The sequence below is a fragment of the Erinaceus europaeus genome, chromosome 10 (assembly GCF_950295315.1).
Source record: "Erinaceus europaeus chromosome 10, mEriEur2.1, whole genome shotgun sequence".
NCBI classification, from domain to species: domain Eukaryota; kingdom Metazoa; phylum Chordata; class Mammalia; order Eulipotyphla; family Erinaceidae; genus Erinaceus; species Erinaceus europaeus.
Window position 1 is genome coordinate 91,540,883 of NC_080171.1, and position 19,465 is coordinate 91,560,347.

Consider the following 19,465-nt stretch of genomic DNA (forward strand, 5'->3'; position numbering starts at 1 on the left):
ATTAACCCTAAATCCACCCCAAACTTCTTTATCTGCAAAATGAAGGGACTTCTACTTAATGGGATACCTGTCAGATTCTTCTAGAAATAACAACTTTAGTGCCAGCCACTGTGCTTAAAAATTCAAACCTATCACTACTAATACCAACTTTGAGCATACATTATGGAGATCAGCCTAGAGTTACAGAAAGGAAGGGGATACTAACCCAGAACCCAAGGGATTCAGGTCCTAATAAAGGAGAAAGACAAATGAGACTGTGATGCGCATAGCAATGCAAGGACCACTAGACATTCCTCTTTAGGAAAGGAGCCCTTCCTAAATGAATCCAAGACAATGTAATCTCACTCCCAGATGTCTGTGCAGTCTGGGCTCTGCTTCAGTGGGAGCTCTGGTAGGCAGAGTCCAGATATCTGAGACAATGAGAGCTATTTACCAAAGAAAGGGGCTTGCAAGGTCTCCAGATAATTTGCAGCTAGAAGTATCACATGATGCTGAACATAGGAGAGGCAGTCCTATGGCCAGCCCTATACAAAATGACTACAATGTGTTGGGTACTTCTAATTAAGAAGGTAAAACAAAGCCAGACGAGTAAAAAACCAAGAGAGCATTAGCACAGTCACCACAGAGAAAGAACCCTAGATGAAATCATGTGACTAATTTCCTACAGATGTCTTAGGCTGCCCAAATAGGGGGAAAAACAACAACACACAGATGACTATATACAAGAGAGCATGTACCTTCCCGTCTCCGAATTTCACTGATCTGCTCTTCCAGGGTCTTTTTCAAATTCTGATATGACAGTACATCCTTCTCCAGTTGCTTCCGTAAGGCAAGAATGTTGTTTAACTCAGTCTGTTGGTTCTTGAGACTTGGGGGTGGGGGTGGGGGGAAGATACAAGCAATTAAAAAACAGACCTACTTTTAACATATATTTTATTCGTGATTTACAACATTATATATAAGATAATAGGGACATAGTTCCACACCACTCCCACCACCAAAGTTCCGTGTCCCCCTTCCATAGTTCTCCTAAGGTCATAGATATGGGTTGATTATATATATATGTTCATCATGTAAAACAAACCTATTTATGTTAAGATGCAAAGTCCAGCAAGACTTCCTTTCATTTACACATCACCCATAGTTTTGTTCTGTTTATAAAAGTACCTACATAATATTCACCTCCCCAGAGCCCTACCCAACTAGGCTGGGGATATGGATCAACCCATCAGTGCCCATGTCCAGTGTAGAAGCAGTTACAGAAATCAGACCTTCCACCTTCTGCACCCCATAAAGAATTTTGGTCCGTACTCCCAGAGAGATAAAGAATAGAAAACTTCCAGTGGAGGGGATGGGACAAGGAACTCTGGTGGTACGAATTATGTGGCATTGCACCCCAGTTATCCTACAATCTTGTTAATCACTATTAAATCATGAAAAAAAAAAGTTTTTTTTAATGATCCTACCACCAATTAACAAGTAGCTAATTGTATTTCCTTCAAATCTTTTCCCCTATTTTTATAAGGTTGCCATAATACTGGATCTATAACCTTAAAACAGTGTCTTCCTCATGTATTTCCTTACCTTTTGGGAATTATTAGCAAGCATAATTTTTTAATTTATAAAATGGAAATAAGACCATAGAATAAGAGGGGTACAATTCCACATAATTCCCAACACCAGAGCTCTATATCCCATCCCCTACCTTGAAAGCTTTCCTAGTCTTTTATTTTATTTTTTATTTATAAAAAGGAAACATTAACAAAACCATAGGATAAGAGGGGTACAACTCGACACAATTCCCACCACCAGAGCTCCGTATCCCATCCCCTCCTGATAACTTTCCTATACTTTATCTCTCTGGGAGTATGGACCAGGGTCATAATGGGGTGCAGAAGGTGGGAGGTCTGGCTTCTGTAATTGCTTCCCCGATGAACATGGGTGTGAAAAGGAGAGGCATGGGCATGAAAAGAGAGGCTCTCCAGATCTCTGGTGTCACCCGGCACCCTGGTTTCAGAGGGAAAATACCAACTATGCCGCTCCTGAGAGAGGTGGTGTTGGGGCTGTGGGGAGAAGGATGAAAGAAAAGCCATAAAGATGGAAAAGTGAATAGGTAAGAGGAAGAATAGAAAGAATTTATGGACCAACAGAATTTCGCTATGATAGCTTAGCCACTCACAAAAGCATAGTAGAATGGAGGTGGCAGGGGCAGGGTGTCAAACTTCATATTTGGGTCACTGTGATACTGAGTTGAGCTGTATCCTGAGCTTACATGAACTGACAGCCCAAAACTGGAGAAGACTGTGAAAATATATACTTCCCAAGACTGCACTGATCTTGTGGGTATTGTCCAACAGGACCTTCTCTGGGGGTGGAAATATTCTGTGTCTGTGTTACTTAATATGGTAGTCACTAGCCAAAGTGCCTATTGAATTTTAAATGCACACAATGAAGAACTGAATGCTTTTTTTTTTCAATCAAAATTTAAATAATGACCCCTCTTATCCTATGGTTTTGTCAGTGTTTCCTTTTTATAAATAAATTAAAATTAAAAAATTTAAATAATGGCTATTGAAGTGGTCAGTGCAGATCCACAGAAGGGCTCTGGACTCAACTTATGTGGACTCAACTTATGTAGGCAGTGGCCTACACCTATTTTACTGACTCCCAGGGAAACAGAGACCCTAGTCCATATAACAATGTTTTACTGAACACAATCCTAAAGTCTTATTTCAGACTCAGGTTTCTTTTTTCTTCTGCCACCACTGGGTCTTCAGCACCAGGCTTCTTCTATAGATAGAAAGAGACAGAAACAGATAGAGACAAAGGAAAAGACACCACAACACTGAAGCTTCCCCCACTGCAGTAGATGCCAGGCTCAGACTTGGGTCCTGTGTATGATAAAACAGGTGGATATCCAGGTGAGCTGTCCTGCCTGCTGCTCGGGTTTATTTCTTGAGATAAATTCTCAACGGCACAGTCAATGAATCCGAGTATATGTACATTTTCAAGACTAGTAAAAACATTAACCAGTCAGAAAGCCTCTTTTTTTGAGGGCCGGGCAGTAGCACAGCGGGTTAAGTACACAAGGTGCAAAGCACAAGGACTGGCATAAAGATCCTGGTTCTAGCCCCTGGCCCCCACCTGCAGGGGGGCTCAATTCACAAACAGTGAAGCAGGTCTGCAGGTGTCTGTCTTTCTCTCCCCCTCTCTGTCTTCCCCTCCTCTCTCCATTTCTCTCTGTCCTATCCAACAACAATAGAAACAGCAACAATAACGACAACAACAAGGGCAACAAATTGGGGAAAATGGCCTCCAGGAGCGGTGTTATTTGTAGTATAGGCAACAAGCCCCAGCAATAACCCTGGAGGAAAAAGAAAAAAAAAAAGCCTCCTTTTTAAATTCCATGCAACATATCTATCCCTGTCCAGTCTGGCCTATGATTCTTATAAGTCAGTCCATCAATACCCTGAAACTGCTTATCAATGTGCAGCTGTGGAATTTTATAGGAACAGGGTCCAGAAAAGTTCATGAGATTTCTTAAGGGGTCCATAGCCCCCCAAAATTAGGTGCTGCTGCTCTAAATGTGTGTGCTATAGATTAAAGCCCTACTTCTCCTTCCAAAATCTCTTCCAGCTCCATTCACCGAGCTGCACACATAAATCACCATCAATTGGAAGGAAAATAAACCATTATGCCTAATCTTCTATGCTCACTGCTTTGAAGGTGGCTCATTGTGAAACAGTCTTCTCGCAAGGGAAGGGGCGCCACTAGCAAACTCGTACCGAGTTCCATTTCAAGACAATCATAATGATTAATTTGTAAGGCTGATGGAAAACCTTACAGAGATGTCACAGTACAGCACTCGCCTGGATGTGGTCATGCTGCAGAGACATTTAACAAGGAGGGGGAGAAAAAGGAGATTGTTTTAGTGAAGCTCCTGTGATTAAGGCCGTGGAAAGCTAACTGCTTCACTCTTGCTTCCATTTCCTGACAGGGTGAAAAGTGCACAGCTGCTACTCCTGTGTCTGTCATAGATGTTTTCCCAACTCCTCAATTTTTTTTTTCAAGGCATAAAGAGTAGAATAAAAGGTGCTTAATTCAGAAGGACAAGAAAGTCTTGTGTATTCCTCCTTCTGGAATGTACTGGGAGAGGAGGAAAAGAAATCCAAGCTTGCAAAAGGTGCACCACCACTAACCAGTTCCACCACCACAAATTAGCTTCATCACTGATAGTAGCTAGCTCTGCCACCAGAGGCAAATGAGTTCAAACGCTTGAGTCCTGATGTGCTCATCTATAAAACAGGGGCAGTAGTACCTTTCCTTCATGATTGCTACAAGGGCTCAATGAAATGCTGTATGAGAAGGAGCATGGCTGCCAGTTCTTAGCAACATCGCCCCACCAGATATTCGTCGGGATGCGGCATCATCTCAGTTCATTTCCCACGTCTACGCTCGACCGGACCTGCCAATATACGCGGATATCTTCGCCCACCCTGTCCAACGCTTGACGTCTCGTCACCCAATCTGGTCCCCTATGCCTACACTGAACTTCTCTGTTCCAGACTCTTGGAAACAGAGTTGGCAGTCAGCTGAGGTAAAGAACAAACACCTCATCACAGACCCCTGCAAGTGTCAACCTGGCTTTGACCTAGCACGTTATGATTGGGCCCTCCTCAATCGCTATCGAACAGGCCATGGCCAGTGCGCCGCTATGTTCCATCGCTGGGGAGCCAGAGACGACCCAAACTGCCCCTGCAGCTACAGACAGACTATGACCCACATAGTCAACGACTGCCACCTCTCCAGATTCAAAGGAGGTCTCAAAACTTTACATCAGGCTCAACCTGATGCTGTTGACTGGCTACGGAAGAACGGCAAACTCTAGAAGAAGAAGAAGAAGGAGCAAAGTGTCTAACACAAAAGTCCAAGTTTAACAAGAGGTTATTTTTGTTTGTTTTTTGTTTGTTTGTTTTTCCCTCCCTTCCACATATCCTAACAACTCCCAAAAAGACAAAAGATGCTGTTAGGGCCACAGTTTCTGATTCTTGAGTTACATCAGTCATTCTCATCTGGAGATGATTCATCCCTCAAAGAGACAACTCGCAATGTCTGGAGACATTGGTGGTTGTCACAAGTGGGGGAGAGCAGGAGAGAGTGCCATTAGTATAGGGGTAAAAGTCAGATGTTGCTAAACATCCTCCAATGAACAAGATAACCTCTCGTCAAAAAAAATCCAGCCCCCAAGATCCCTACCAAATTTGAGAAACTCTAAATAACAGGGAAGTACAAACTACTATTTTTCAGGTCTCAATAAGGACCAAGATGTGGCTTAGCTAGCCAAGGAGATCGGAAATTTAGGCAATACCCTTGGCATCAGCTAGCCTTCATTCATTTCCTTCCTCCTGGTCCTCCTTTTCCACTTGACTTCCAAGCATGTCCTATGTCTCATCCAGTACGTAAGTGAGCAATGCTGCCATAGCCCACGACTCTGGCCTCTAGGAGGTGCACTCTCGCTGAGTGTCCAATAGCTCTGTAAGTTTATGTACATCGGGAGATTGAGGCATACCGAAACTTTGCATGTTGTTGTAGTAACTAGTACTACAACTAGTACTTAACTAGTACTATCACTTCCTGTGTACTTAGTTTTCAGGCAGTACTGGAACTTTATACATTATCTTCTCGTGTTTGAAAACTGTCCTATAAAATAAGTAGGTAGGTATGTAGTTAGGCTGGTGAATTTCAGTTGTATAATAATAAGCATAGAGGCTAAAGATGAAAAATGACTTTATCCAAGGCCTCAGACCAATTGGATGATAGTGCTGGGATTTGGACCTAGGCTTGTCTCACCCTAAATGTATTTCAGCTCTATAAAGATACAGGAAAACTTTTAAACATTTTTGTCTGTCACAGCCCTGACCTGCCGCAGTCTCACCCCACATTTTTATTCATTCAGAGGGGCTCTGAAACACAGAGCCATTCAGGATGCTGAGGAGGCTTGGCAGCAACCACATCTACCTACATAGCCCATCAGTGCCCAGAATCAAAGTTGGCTCCTACCTGAAGAAGCTCCACTTTGCTCATTCCCTCTTTGAGCTTCCCTCACCCCCTCCACCCCCCCCCCCATGAAAATGACTAGCAGCTGAGTCTTCTTGTACAAGCTGACTTTCAAAGAGCGATGCCTTCTCCCTGAATTTCATCAGCATGTTTTCATTTTCCTCTAAACTCATTTCAGATTTTAAACTCTGAAAATTATCTCATAACTTAAGACGATGGGGGATAACTCAAACATTCATCCACTGAAGGTTTCCCGAGTGCCTACTCTGTTCCAGCCCCTGTGACAGGCATGGGAACTGGAAACAAAATAGGCTCCCTCCGCAGAATGAGCTCACAAGCAAGACCAGTCCAAGAAGCTAGAAGGGCAGAAAAGCAAGAGGGGCAGTTGCACTGGGGATTAGCTTGAGTCTGCTGACAAAGGTAACCTTCAAGATAATTTCTCAAGGACTAAGAAGAGTCTAGAAAAGCAAATGGAGGAAGGTCACAGGCTCAAAATCTTAATAAGCAGCCATGAACAAGGGACCTGCTCATCCCTTTTGGTACTTCACACCGTCCTTTGGTGGAAATAAGACCACAAATAACATCAGGAGAGGCAAGAACCCAGATTCCCCAGATCTCCAACTCTGCCTCCCACTAGAAGATCTAAAAAAGAGACAAAAGATAGGAAAAGGAGGAAAATGCTTTGTGGGGAAACCCTGATTCTCTCTATTGTACAACATTTCAAAATAAACTTGTGCCCTCCACACAGAAGATGGAAGTTCAAAAACCTGTGATTGCTCTGAGGCATCAGGCAAACGGACACGTTCATGTTCTATTACAATAGGAGAGCACAGGGTCCCGGAGCAAAGAAGGCTTCATTATGGCTTAGGTGAAGGGCACAAGAAAAGGAGCAATGAGAGGTGATAAGCTTTTAACTGTCTGCTATGGAAAATTGTTGACAGATAAAAAATAAGACAAATAATGAGTGCTTCCCACATCTATTCACACCCCCATACCCAGTACCAGAACCACTCTTGTTCCATCGATACTTCTGCCCACTTTCTCCAGTTCTGTATGGTTTTGAAATGAACCCCAGACTTCATATTCTTTACCTGTGACTATCCCAGTGTAGATAGAGATGACTTCTTGGTGTTTAAAAAAAAAAAAAATCACTGAGGCCAGCCATGTTTACAGTTGGGCAAAGAGGTTCAGAACAGGCCACCTGCCTCATAGACACAGAGGGTTGGCCGATAATTGAATCTCCTCGCCACGCCTCACTAGCACCAAATCATTTCAGCAATTCTGTAAAGACTTGAATCCCAGGGTCCTGTCACTCACCATTTGTGTGACTTTAGACAAGCCATCTCTTAGTTTTCATGACGATATGGAAAACATGGATAATAATATTTATTACTTCACCAACTGTAATTCTTGTTTTTTCCACCAGAGTTATCACTGGGACTCAGAGACTACATTGTTCTCAGAAACCTTTGTTTTTCCCCCTCTCTTTTTTCTTTTCTCTTGATAGAGGTGAGAGAGAAGGAGAAAGAAGTTTCCCTCTTACACACACTCCCATGTGGTGGCCCAGAGGTTTAACCCAGGTCCTACAGCATGGTAATCTGTGCTCTACTAGGTGAGTCAGTTGCTGGCCCATACATAGGCTGTGAAGATTTTATATGTGGAAGCAATTTTTGATCTATAATAAAATATGACAAAAATCTGAGTCATGACTTAGAACTTTTTAATCCTAAATTCACTGCGAAAAACTAAACCATTCTTGATAGAAAATAAATACATCTGATTTAAATATAGCAATAGCCATCTAAGCATATTAAACTCCCTAAGAAATCTGGTAGGCCTCCAGTGCCTCAGAGATCACCAAACTTTACTCAAGTGTATGTCTGCTCCTATGTGCACACTCACATTTCCACACAGAAATCCTTACCTGTCTGAGTCCTGCAGAGACTTCACCAGGTGGGTATAGATGTCTCGCTCTTTCTTTAAGACCTGAATCAGCTCTTCATAGTCTAATTGCTGCTTTTCCTGGAGATGACAAAGGGCATCTGACATTAAGGAGAGAATTTTAAAAGAGCACATCTCCACATTATGCAAACATATGTGGTGAGTTCTGGTTTTTAAATCCAAAGGCAGGTGTGATCCCTGTGCCAGAATGTGGATCAGGCCGTGGTCAGACGGCACCACCTGCAGGAGGAGTGAGGAATGACTGTTCATCACTTAATCTCAGAATAAAAGTGGAGAGCTGTGCAACAGCAGCTACAAAAGAAGCTACCAGTTACCTGATCTGCCTCTTGTCAAACTGCCTCACCTCTAGTATGCTGGCCATTTTCATAACTCAATAAAAACACCTCTCCATACATGCTCTTGATCCAAAGGGAAAAAATTCAGACCAAAACCTCCTGAGTATAACAAACAAGAAGCTATGTTAAAGGAGAATCAAGGGGTGGCAGGTGATGGCACACCTGGTTGAGCGCACATGTTACAATGCACAAGGACCCAGGTTTGGGCCTCTGGTCCCCACCTGCAGGGGGAAAGCTTTGCAAGTGGTGAAGCAGGTGTTTCTCTCTCTCTCTCTCTCTATCTATCTATCTATCTCCCCCTACCCTCTCAATTTCTTTTTTTTTAACTTAAGGTTTTCTTTCTTTTTTATTTTATTTTATTTATTTATTCTCTTTTGTTGCCCTTGTTGTTTTATTGTTGTAGTTATTACTGTTGTCGTCGTTGTTGGATAGGACAGAGAGAAATGGATAGAGGAGGGGAAGACAGAGAGGGGGAGAGAAAGATAGACACCTGCAGACCTGCTTCACCGCCTGTGAAGCGACTCCCCTGCAGGTGGGGAGCTGGGGTTGGAACCAGGATCCTTATGCCGGTCCTTGTGCTTTGCGCCACCTGCACTTAACCCGCTGCACTACAGCCCGACTCCCATCCTCTCAATTTCTATCTCTATCCAATAAATAAAAATAATTTTAAAAATTAATTTCTTTACTGGGGGATTAATGGTTTACATTTGACAGTAAATACAATAGTTTGTGCATACATAACATTTCTCAGAATAATAAATAAATAAATAAATAAGTAAAGGAAAATCAAGGAGCCACACCTTAAAGGCATCCCAAACTGACAGAAAGAAACCTAAGACAGATCTCTGCCACTCAAAGTTGTATGATGTAGGGCTACTAGCTTAATAAACTTCTCTGAGGTTCGGAACTCCCCCCACTGAGAAGATGGGGATGGAACTTTGTGGATTAACATTCACAAATAGGAAATTGATTTTCAAAGTTCAAATTTTGGCTCTGCCACCTAACAAGTTCTACCACCTGAAAAACTTACTAGAAATTTGGTGTACCTGCCTATAAGATGGTAGATAATAAATACCACACCATAGAGCTATAAAACAGAAAGAAAAAAGAAGAAAAAAAGAAAGAAGAAAAGAGGAAAAAGTTAAATTGTACAATGTGAGGAACCAGCAGCCCTAGTAGAAATGACCAATTCCAGTATTGGGGCAAAGAAGTTAAGAATAACGCAAGGATAAATTGGGGGAGGGGAACAGAGGGGGAGGAGAAGAGAATAATGCAAGCTATCTCTAGATCATAAGGAAGCATTTAAATGAACACTTTAAAAGGACACAGGAACTACTTTAAAAAGGCTAAATCTGGGATAATTTGAGCGCCAAAACACATAACAACAGTAACAAATTACAACCTAATAAAGAAAATAGAAATTAATGTGGGCATACCGGCATAAATAATGGGAAGAAGAATGAGTTTTTCTTTTCAATTGGAAAAATAAAAATAATAAAAATAAATGTAGAAAGAGCAATGGAACTAAGCGCCATGTGGTGACCATCTTGGTAATAAACAATTCAGCCAAGAAACATAAAAGGGTGTTAAAACTAATCAGTAGAAAGATGACAGGGGATTTTATTTAGGGTCGGGGGGATAGCATAATGGTTATGCAAACTGACTCTCTTGCCTGAGGCTCCCAGGTCACAGGTTCAATCCCCCACACCTCCATAAGCCTAAACTGAGCAGTGCTCTGGCCAATATATATATATATATATATGGAGAGGGAGGGAGGGAGACTCAAAATAACTCCACAAAAATACTTACTAATTACAAAGGGAAACCAGTAGCTATCTAGCTGAGTCAGCTAGCAAACATCACATTTATAAAGTTAGAGTCAACATGATCAGTAGTGAAACAAATCTAAATAACATCAGATAGGACACATGAGAAGAACACAGCATTACTACTGTGATATTCTCACCAAAGATGTCTAGCATAAATTCAATGACCAAGAAACACCAGACATACTCAAACTGATGAGCATTCTACAGTTCAGTGGGCTTCAACACTACCAAAGTATTGAGGTCATGAAAGCCAAGGAAAACCTGAGGAACACCGCAAACTGAAAAACTACAAACAATCAAGATTATCAAGTGCAGAGAATAATTCTGAAGTGGTCCCTTTTGCTGCAAAGGGGATCACAGGACATAGTAAAAACATGAATGAGAATTAGAAGGCAGAGCTGGGTTTCAGCTGAATCTCTATTATTCCCTGGTTGTGATGGCTGAGCCATGTTACACAGGAGAAAGTCTATGCTTACAGAAAAATATCACTGACTGATAGGAATAGCACTAAGGAATTCAGAAATTACAGAAAGGACTTCACATGGCTCAGGAAAAGTGAATTCCTTTCAGAAAATAAATGAATAAATAAATAAGTAAATAAATAAAACTGCTGGAGCTGAGTAGTGGTGCACTTGATTGAGTACATGTGCAAGGATCTGGGTTCAACCCCAGGTCCCCACCTGTAAGGGGGGAGCTACAGCAGAGATGAAACTCCTTCTCTATTTCCACCACTCTCAATTTCTCTCTGTCCTATCAAGTGTAAGAAAAAAACAAAGCAAATGATAATAACAAATTGCCTATAAAGATAAAGTTATTTTAAAATGAGGAGAAATTGAAAAAACAAAGTTAATGTGTGCTGGACACTCAGCCTAGATTAGACGCTCTCTGAATGTCAGGAGAGACACCCAATTTAATAGAGCGAACAGAGCTGCAAGCCGGACTTGTACTTCACAATGACTTGCACTTTCTCTTAAAGTTAAGCTAAAACCTTACCATGCAATGTGGCTGAGATTCAAACCCTGGTACCACATGGGAAGGGTTATAGCACTGGAGGAAGCTCTGGTGCTATTCTCTCTCTCTCTCCCTCCCTCTCTCTTTCACACACACACAAACATACACACACAGACACACAATGAAAAGTTGGCCCAGGCATGATGAAATGGCACATGCATGAGTCTAATCCAGGGGGTGGCAAAAAAAAAGATGTCATCTAGATAGGAGTTCTAGATTAAGATTCAGGAGCTGTGTGGATATGATGGGGGAAAAGTTACATCTTTACTGCCACTAGCCTCTAACTGACATCCAGCAATCTTCAATTATGAATTAAATGGATATGCTATTACTACAACCCACAGTATGAGTGTTATCCTGTGACTACCATCAAAAGAGATACCATTACTCTTTATGTGGTTGCAGGTATCTCAAAGTATTTATTCTTATCACTGCTTCAAAACTATAGCTACTACTACAACTCTAGATCTTAAACCACACCGTTACTATAGCATTTTTTACAATGGGTTTTTAAATAATTGGTTTCCAGGAGTCGGGCAGTAGCGCAAGGGGTCAAGTGCAATGGCACAAAGCACAAGCACCAGCGTAAGGATCCCGGTTCGAGCCCCTGGATCCCCACCTGCAGGGGGGGTCCCTTCACATCCCTAACAGCAGCTAAACAAAAGGATAACAGATACTACAGCAAAGGTACCACCTACTAATTAAGGTTTTTAAATTCAAAATCACCAGTTCAATCACAGTACATTAGTCACCCAGAATGCTAGAAATGCCAGGGCCTTTTGTAAGACATCCACATGCCAGTGGCTCGACATTCTTCCAAATGTACTTTATACAGTGACAACATCATGTGAGATTCCTGGCTGCCCCCTGTACACACCATGTGTGTAGAGAGGGGGTCCCAGAGAAGAGACTAAGAAAGAATTCAACAGGATATCAGGATAAAGAGTCTAGGGTATCCTCATTTTGTTAGCCACTATGCTGAGTGTTCTTGGTGGTTTCTCATTTAATCCTCACGTGAATCAAAGGAGGTTAAGTGTTATGACTTTCCCCATTGCAGGAAGAAGGAAACAAGCAGAGAGAGCCCATAACATGCCCAAGATCAGATTGGTCTGGAAAGTGTGGGCCCCGGAAGTCAGGCTACACGGGACATGCTCTCAGTAAGCCCATGAACACACCTGAACATGTGCAAAGCTGGGCACTAAGCATGTGATCACCGTCAGCCAGAGAAAAGCCAGCTAACAGTAAGAATGAAAGAAAGACAACCTATTGCTTCATGAGCACCTTCTATGAGAAGTAGTGCTAGTTAACAATGTGTGAGCTCATAGGCTCTTAAGGTGAATGTGGGCCCCAGATCACATCAAATTGATGAGGTCTACAGTCAACAATATTTATACCTCTTTCCCATACTAGGGAGCTACTCTCTTCCCTGATCCAACTTTCTGGTCCTTTTTCCAGCCATGACATCATCTCCCCAGACAAAAACTTGGATCCACGTGCATATCAGATTTCAGGCTCAGGGGAAAATAAAAAGAAAAAAAAAAACTAGTATAGCCACAGGCCCTTTGGAATATAACTAAAATATGCCTACTAGCTATCTACAAAATGGAGGACCCCCCAACTCTTCATCTGCACTATTCCAGCCTTTAGGTCCATGATTGGTCAATAATTTGTTTGGCTTTGTATGTTGTTTTGTTTTGGTTTTGTTTTGTTTTTTTTATTGGGGAATTAATGTTTTACATTCAACAGTAAGTACAATAGTTTGTACATGCATAACATTCCCCAGTTTCCCGTATAGCAATATAACCCCCACTAGGTCCTCCGAATCTTCTTGGCTTTGTATGTTAACTCTCTTTTCAGCCACCAGGTTCCAGATGCTAGCATGATGCTGACCAGACTTCCCTGGACAGACAACCCCACCAATGTGTCCTGGAGCTCTGCTATCCCAGAGCCCTTCCCCACTAGGGAAAGAGAGAGGCAGACTGGGAGTATGGATCCACCTGTCAATGCCCATGTTCAACGGAGAAGCAATTACAGAAGCCAGCCCTTCCACCTTCTGCATCCCACAATGACCTTGGGTCCATACTCCCAGAGGGTTAAAGAACAGGAAAGCTATCAGGGGAGGGGAGGGGATATGGAGTTCTGGTGGTGGGAACTGTGCAAAGTTGTACCCCTCTTATCCTATGGTTTAGTCTATGTTTCCTTTTTATAAATAAAAAAAATTTTTTTTAATGTATGGCCTTATTAACTGTGTGGCCTTGGGCAAGAATGGAAATAATAATTCCACACATCTCAAGTATGGTGGTTACCACTGGGAGGATGGGGGCACAGAAGCTTGGAATTATACTCTATGTAACCTTGTAAAACACTATTAAACCACAAATTAAAAAAAAAAATTCTACACATCTCAAAGAGTTGTGAAAGGGATTCAATGAGCTAATCTATACCAAGTTCTCAGAATGAGGCCTGGCATGGAGTAACCCCTTGATAAATATAGCCTATTATGTATATACTCCAGGGCAATGTAGGAGCTTCAGACAGATCATCTCTAGTAATGACATCCACCCAGGTGGGTATATTAACCTTCACATTTGCAGATGAAGGAACTTAGTTCCCAAGAAGGGAGCTAATTTGCTTGAGTCCATTCAGAACTTGAGCTTACTAGATAAGTAACATAAAAACCAATCAAGAAGGATTAAGAAAAAAGAAAGATGCATCTGGTGGATAGAAAAACACTCCAGGGGGCGTCAGGCAGTAGCGCAGTGGGTTAAGCACAGGTGGCGCAAAGAGCAAGGACTGGCATAAGGATCCTGGTTCGAGCCCTCGGCTCCACACCTGCAGGGGAATCGCTTCACAAGCGGTGAAGCAGGTCTGCAGGTGTCTATCTTTCTCTCCCCCTCTGTCTTCCCCTCCTCTCTCCATTTCTCTCTGTCCTATCCAATAACAACGACATCAATCATAACTACAACAATAAAACAACAAGGGCAACAAAAGGGAATAAGTAATAAATTTTAAAAATTTAAAAATAAAAAAAAAAAGAAAGAAAAGCACTCCAGGTGTGAACTGTAAAGAAAATCTGCCCCAGAGATCTGTACCTTAACTGGATCACAGTGGACCAGGCTTTCGGCCCTAGAGGATGACCTACTATGACGTCAGGGATCTGCAGTGCCCGGCTCAGCTCTCCTATCTGCTTCCTTCTGACAGCAATTCCTATCCTTTTCCACGTTTTGCTCTCCTCAGCCCTGCTCCCTTCCTACCAGCTGACCACACATGCACTTCCTTTCCTCCCATATTTTCACTTCAATAGAAATGGGACTCCACTCCACTGACAGACTCTGGAACATCTGGCTCTATCTACTTCCATCAGAACTCTCCTCAGGAAGTCTTCATCGACTGAGAGACACCTAGCACCAGCTTCTGTGATGCCCTACCTTGCCTTCACCCTGGAGTTAGTGCATCAAGCACCTGTTTACGGGCCTGGGACTCTCTGAGGACAGCAGTGTCCTGAGACAGACACATTGCCTGACACAAATTCAAATGTCGCCAGGAATGCTTGCTGAACTGATGATTAAATAGACAAGAGAGGAATGCAAAGACCAATATGAATCTTAAAAGCAGAGATTCCTGTGGATATTTTGCATAATGGAAATCAGAGTGAGTCAATATCTTCCTAGAAGCAAATTGTTCACCCATGTTAAATAAATGAACTCTTCAGAGCCACTTGGCTACCATTTCATCAATCACCTTTTCCCCTGTGTTGAATCATGCCCCATTAGAATGAAGTCATTTGGCTCCCTCAGCAGAGCTGAAAAATCAGTGGTCCTCCTAGAAAAGAGGCTGAGGGCCAAGCTTCTGGGGGGGGGGGGGATTTCTAGCACCCGCTCAACAGGATCAACCAATACCCATACTATCCTGCTCCTCCAAACACGAAACTAACCAGAGAAGAGGCCTCCTACCCCAGAGAAGACGTGACTGTCAACACAATGACGATGTGTCTGACTTCTCCATAGTCCTTGAAATGATCGCCCAGATTATCATCAATCCCATCTCCTCCAAGAACTACCCCTAAAATAAAGAGCTGAATCACCAGAAGACCCCTTCTCTCTATGAACAAGCACCTAGGTTCTCACTACACCATGAAGAGTCTCTGCCAGAACTCAGAGATTTAAAGAAGTTTGGGAGTTGTAGCTGGCAAAGAGCCACAAGACAGTCAACTTTCCATAAGGCTGCCATCATTCCACTCTTCCCAAGATGTGGTTATTCTCTCATGCTATCTGTGACAGCCTCCAGTACATTCCAAAGAAACACACCCTTTCATTATTGTTGTTCTGCTCAAAATACTCTCTGCTGGATTCTACAGCTTGCAACCAAAACAACCTTAACTAATACAACACTATTTCTAATCCTCTCAGGAGGTAGATATGTAATCCTCCTTTTTTATAGACTAAGAGAGTGAATTTCAGAGAGATTAAGTTACTTGTCCAAGGTCAAAGAGCTAATAAGGAACAGAACTGATATTCCAACACCAAAGTCAGGGCATTTCCTATTCGACCACTGTTCCCTTAATGACCGGAAGGAAACACATGTAATGTGCTGACCACAATCTGCAGAGGCAGCAGATAGGTGGAGAAAGCTTAAAGGCTCATGTCTTGGTAATCAGAGTTTACTTAGTGGCCAGGTAGATAGATGGTGTCTATTTCAGTAGCTATGTCACAGCTCTGCAACAAAGACATTTATTTTAATATTCGGGAAATTCAGCAGCAGTTTGCCCCAACCATGTCAATAGCCAAGCCATAAATCTCTGGCTGCAGCAACTTAGATATGGCCAGTATGCTTTACTCTCTCATTTTTAAATTCCCTGATCATTCAACATTAAATCTCAAGATTCCAGAAAGATTGAAAGGAAAACAGACTGCCCAGAGTCAATGGAGACATCATTACAGCCTCAAGCTCTTTGTAAAAATGGGCAAAGGATAAATCCTAAATCAACACAAAATGGCCAAGGACAGAGCAGAAAAATCCACATTTCTACAAAGAAATAACTACATAACCTGAAAAGTTTACCCTTTAGGGTGGGGGAAGACAATAAGCTGCAACAGTTAGGGTTCCTTAAACTATTGGAAAATTTTAATTCCTAGAGATAATTTTTAATTATTTAGCCACAAGTTTCCATTAACCCTACAGCACACGAGATTAAAACTTTTGCTAAAACATTGAGATTTTTTGGTGTTTTTATTTATTTATTTGATGAAGACAGCCAGAAATCAAGAGGAAAGGGAGAGTTCAAGAGAGAGAGATATAGAGAGACACTTGCAGCACTGCTTCACCACTTGTAAAGCTTTCCCCCTGCAGGTGGGGACTGGGACTTGAACCTGGGTCCTTGTGCATTGTAACATGTGCACTCAACCAAGTGTGCCACCACCCGGCCCCCAAACATTGAGATTTTTGCACAGTAACTTAAAGATCATCAGAATCTAAATATAACCAAAGACCCATCAAATGACTTTGTGCTTGTGGTTATACAAAATGCAAGTACTGTCAGGCACACAGCAAAAAAGAAAGTTGTGAAGCTAAATTTTTTTGTTTTTTCTTTTTTCCTCCAGGGTTATTGCTGGGCTCGATGCCTGCACCATGAATCCACCGCTCCTGGAGGCCATTTTTTCCCCTTTTTGTTGCCCTAGTTGTTGCAGCCTCGTTGCGGTTATTATTGCCATTGTTGACGTTGCTTTGTTGTTGGATAGGACAGAGAGAAATGGAGAGAAGAGGGGAAGACAGAGAGGGGGAGAGAAAGATAGACACCTGCAGACCTGCTTCACCGCCCGTGAAGCGACTCCCCTGCAGGTGGGGAGCCGGGGGCTCGAACCGGGATCCTTACGCCGGGCCCTGCGCTTTGCGCCACGTGCGCTTAACCCACTGCGCCACCGACTCCCATGAAGCTAAATTATTAACATACCCTGTTCAATAGATTTGTGAAGATTCTGCTAAACATTTACACACTCTAAATGACTAAAACATGATTCAAAATAGCAAACTTTTACTAAACAAATTCAAATTAGTGCGGATCTGTCCATATGAACTAACTTGAGGGGCTGGAACTTCATTTTTAAACACGTTGGACCTTATTACAGGTTAGCATTGGGTTGGTGGCTGGCATCACAGCAGACCTCCTACAGATGAAGTCTGTTCTGAAAGCTTACGTCTGTGCTGTACCACTGTTAATTATTTTGAGAATCACCCTTCACAAAGCCACAAGTCATGATCAGAGCCATTCATCAGAGAACTAATTTGTATAAGAGTTCTCTGTCTTCTGAATGTATGAACTTAATTAAATCAAGGTTTAAGGGGGAAAAAAAAAAGAATTTGGCCTATAGTGATCTTTCTTTTTCCCCTATCTGGCTATTTAGTTACATCATATGCAAGCCACTAGGGTTCAGGACAATCCTTATGCATCTCTCACCAACCAATACATTCATTTTTCACTCAGTATTCACTGAGCCAAGCACTGAGCTAAGCACCAAAATTCACACATAAATGCCAGATTCCTACCCCTGAAGTTTCAGTCCATGGTAGACAGGGGCTTGAGTGGAGGAAAACACAAAAGAGGACCCTCTGAATGTCAAAACAGGACTAAGTGCGGCAACAGATGGGCACACAAAGCACCAGAGAGGAAAAAGGAACATTGCTCATTTCTAAGCAGGCTCAGGACAGAAAGCACAGAGGAGGGAAAAGACGTGATGCCTTGAGCGACATTCAGGAATCACCAGGTAAACAAGGAAGGGAAAGGCATCACAGGCAGATGGAATGCCTGCTTCAAAGGCACCAAGGTAGAAACAGAGCATTTTTTAGGGATTTTTCTTTTTTTGCTTCCAGGGTTACTGCTGGGGCTTGGTGCCTGAGCTACAAATCCACCGCTCCCGGTGGCCATCTTTTTTTCCATTGTTGCTGCTGCTATTGTTGGACAGGACAGAGAGAAATTGAGAGAGGAGGGGAAGATAGAGTGGGGGGGGGGGAGAGATAGACACCTACAGACCTGCTAGTGAAGCAACCCCCCTGCATGTAGGGAACCAGGGGGAGGGGGCTCGAAACAGGATCCTTATGCCGGTCTCCATGCTTCACACGATAAGCATTTAACTCGGTCTGCTCTCACCCAGCCCCCCAAACAAAGCATTTAAAAAAAAATTTTTTTAATATATATTTACTGATTTTCCCTTTTGTTGCCCTTGTTGTTTTTTATTGTTGTTGTAGTTATTGTTGCTGTCATTGACATTAAGACAGAGAGAAATGGAGAGAGGAGAGGAAGACAGAGAGGGGTAGAGAAAGACACCTGTAGACCTGCTTCACTGCCTGTGAAGCAACTCCCCTGCGGGTGGGGAGCCGGGGGCTTGAACCAGGATCCTTACACCAGTCCTTGCGCTTTGCACCCTGTGCACTTAACCCACTGAGCCCAACTCCCCAAACAGAGGATTTTTAAGACTCTGCAGGAAGTTAGAGACAATGGAGAATGAGAGAAAACAAGGGTAGAAAGGTAACTCTGGAACATATCAGGAAGGGATTGCCATGCCAGTTCTTATATGCACTTGAACGAGATCTTTTTTCACACTTGAAATTACATGGTTCTAGAGAGGTAAACAAACCCTGGAAGACAAATATGAGGTCTGTCTTTAATGAGCTGTGATTTCTGTTTCCTGTGTGGTGGAAAAACCAATGCTCAGCTGAAGGATATTAATCTGTAAGGTTAAGAACTCCTCCTCCTCCTACCTGTTGTGAGCTCAATTATCAGCAAGAAGACATTTGAGGATCTCTACATCAAAGGACTTATCAAATATGTGTCAGGAAAGAATATGAATTCACATGAGAACGTCCAATTTCAGTCGAGCTTACCTCAGAAAAGATGATTTTGCTGCCTGGTGACTGTTGAGAAGAGCACTTTTCTGTTATTAAGTCTTCACTCCTGAACCCAAGATCCTCTGCAGTCATTAAATAATGGTGCTGCTGTACTGCTTCCAAATCTTGTTCATTGAATTTCTAAGAAAACACAACAAAACAAATCGTAGGGGAGTTTTCATCAAGAAAAAATATGTATTAAAAGATTGTCCCAAACTCTTATTCTTTCATCATGGTAATCTGTAAGTCTTCAAAATAATTTCCATCGTTGCAAAATGCTACAGAATGGTAATGCAACCCCATTTGTGTGTTTGTACACCTTGGAGAAGGGCAGCACGTTGGCATAGCCATGGATGGGAGCAGTGCTGACATATCCTCCTTGTCACCATT

At 42.4% G+C, this 19,465-nt stretch overlaps 1 protein-coding gene across 4 annotated transcripts in view; it reads right to left on the minus strand.

Moving 5' to 3' along the window:
- Positions 1 to 19,465, minus strand: part of CDK5RAP2 (CDK5 regulatory subunit associated protein 2) — a 236,132-nt gene that overhangs the window by 112,079 nt on the left and 104,588 nt on the right. For all 4 annotated transcript variants that reach the window (XM_060200065.1, XM_060200066.1, XM_060200067.1 and 1 more), the window contains 3 exons: positions 19,073 to 19,216; positions 7,982 to 8,079; positions 738 to 868 (listed from right to left, as the gene is read on the minus strand). In XM_060200065.1, the coding sequence (XP_060056048.1) occupies positions 738 to 868; positions 7,982 to 8,079; positions 19,073 to 19,216 (373 nt within the window). The remainder of the gene's footprint in view (positions 1 to 737; positions 869 to 7,981; positions 8,080 to 19,072; positions 19,217 to 19,465) is intronic.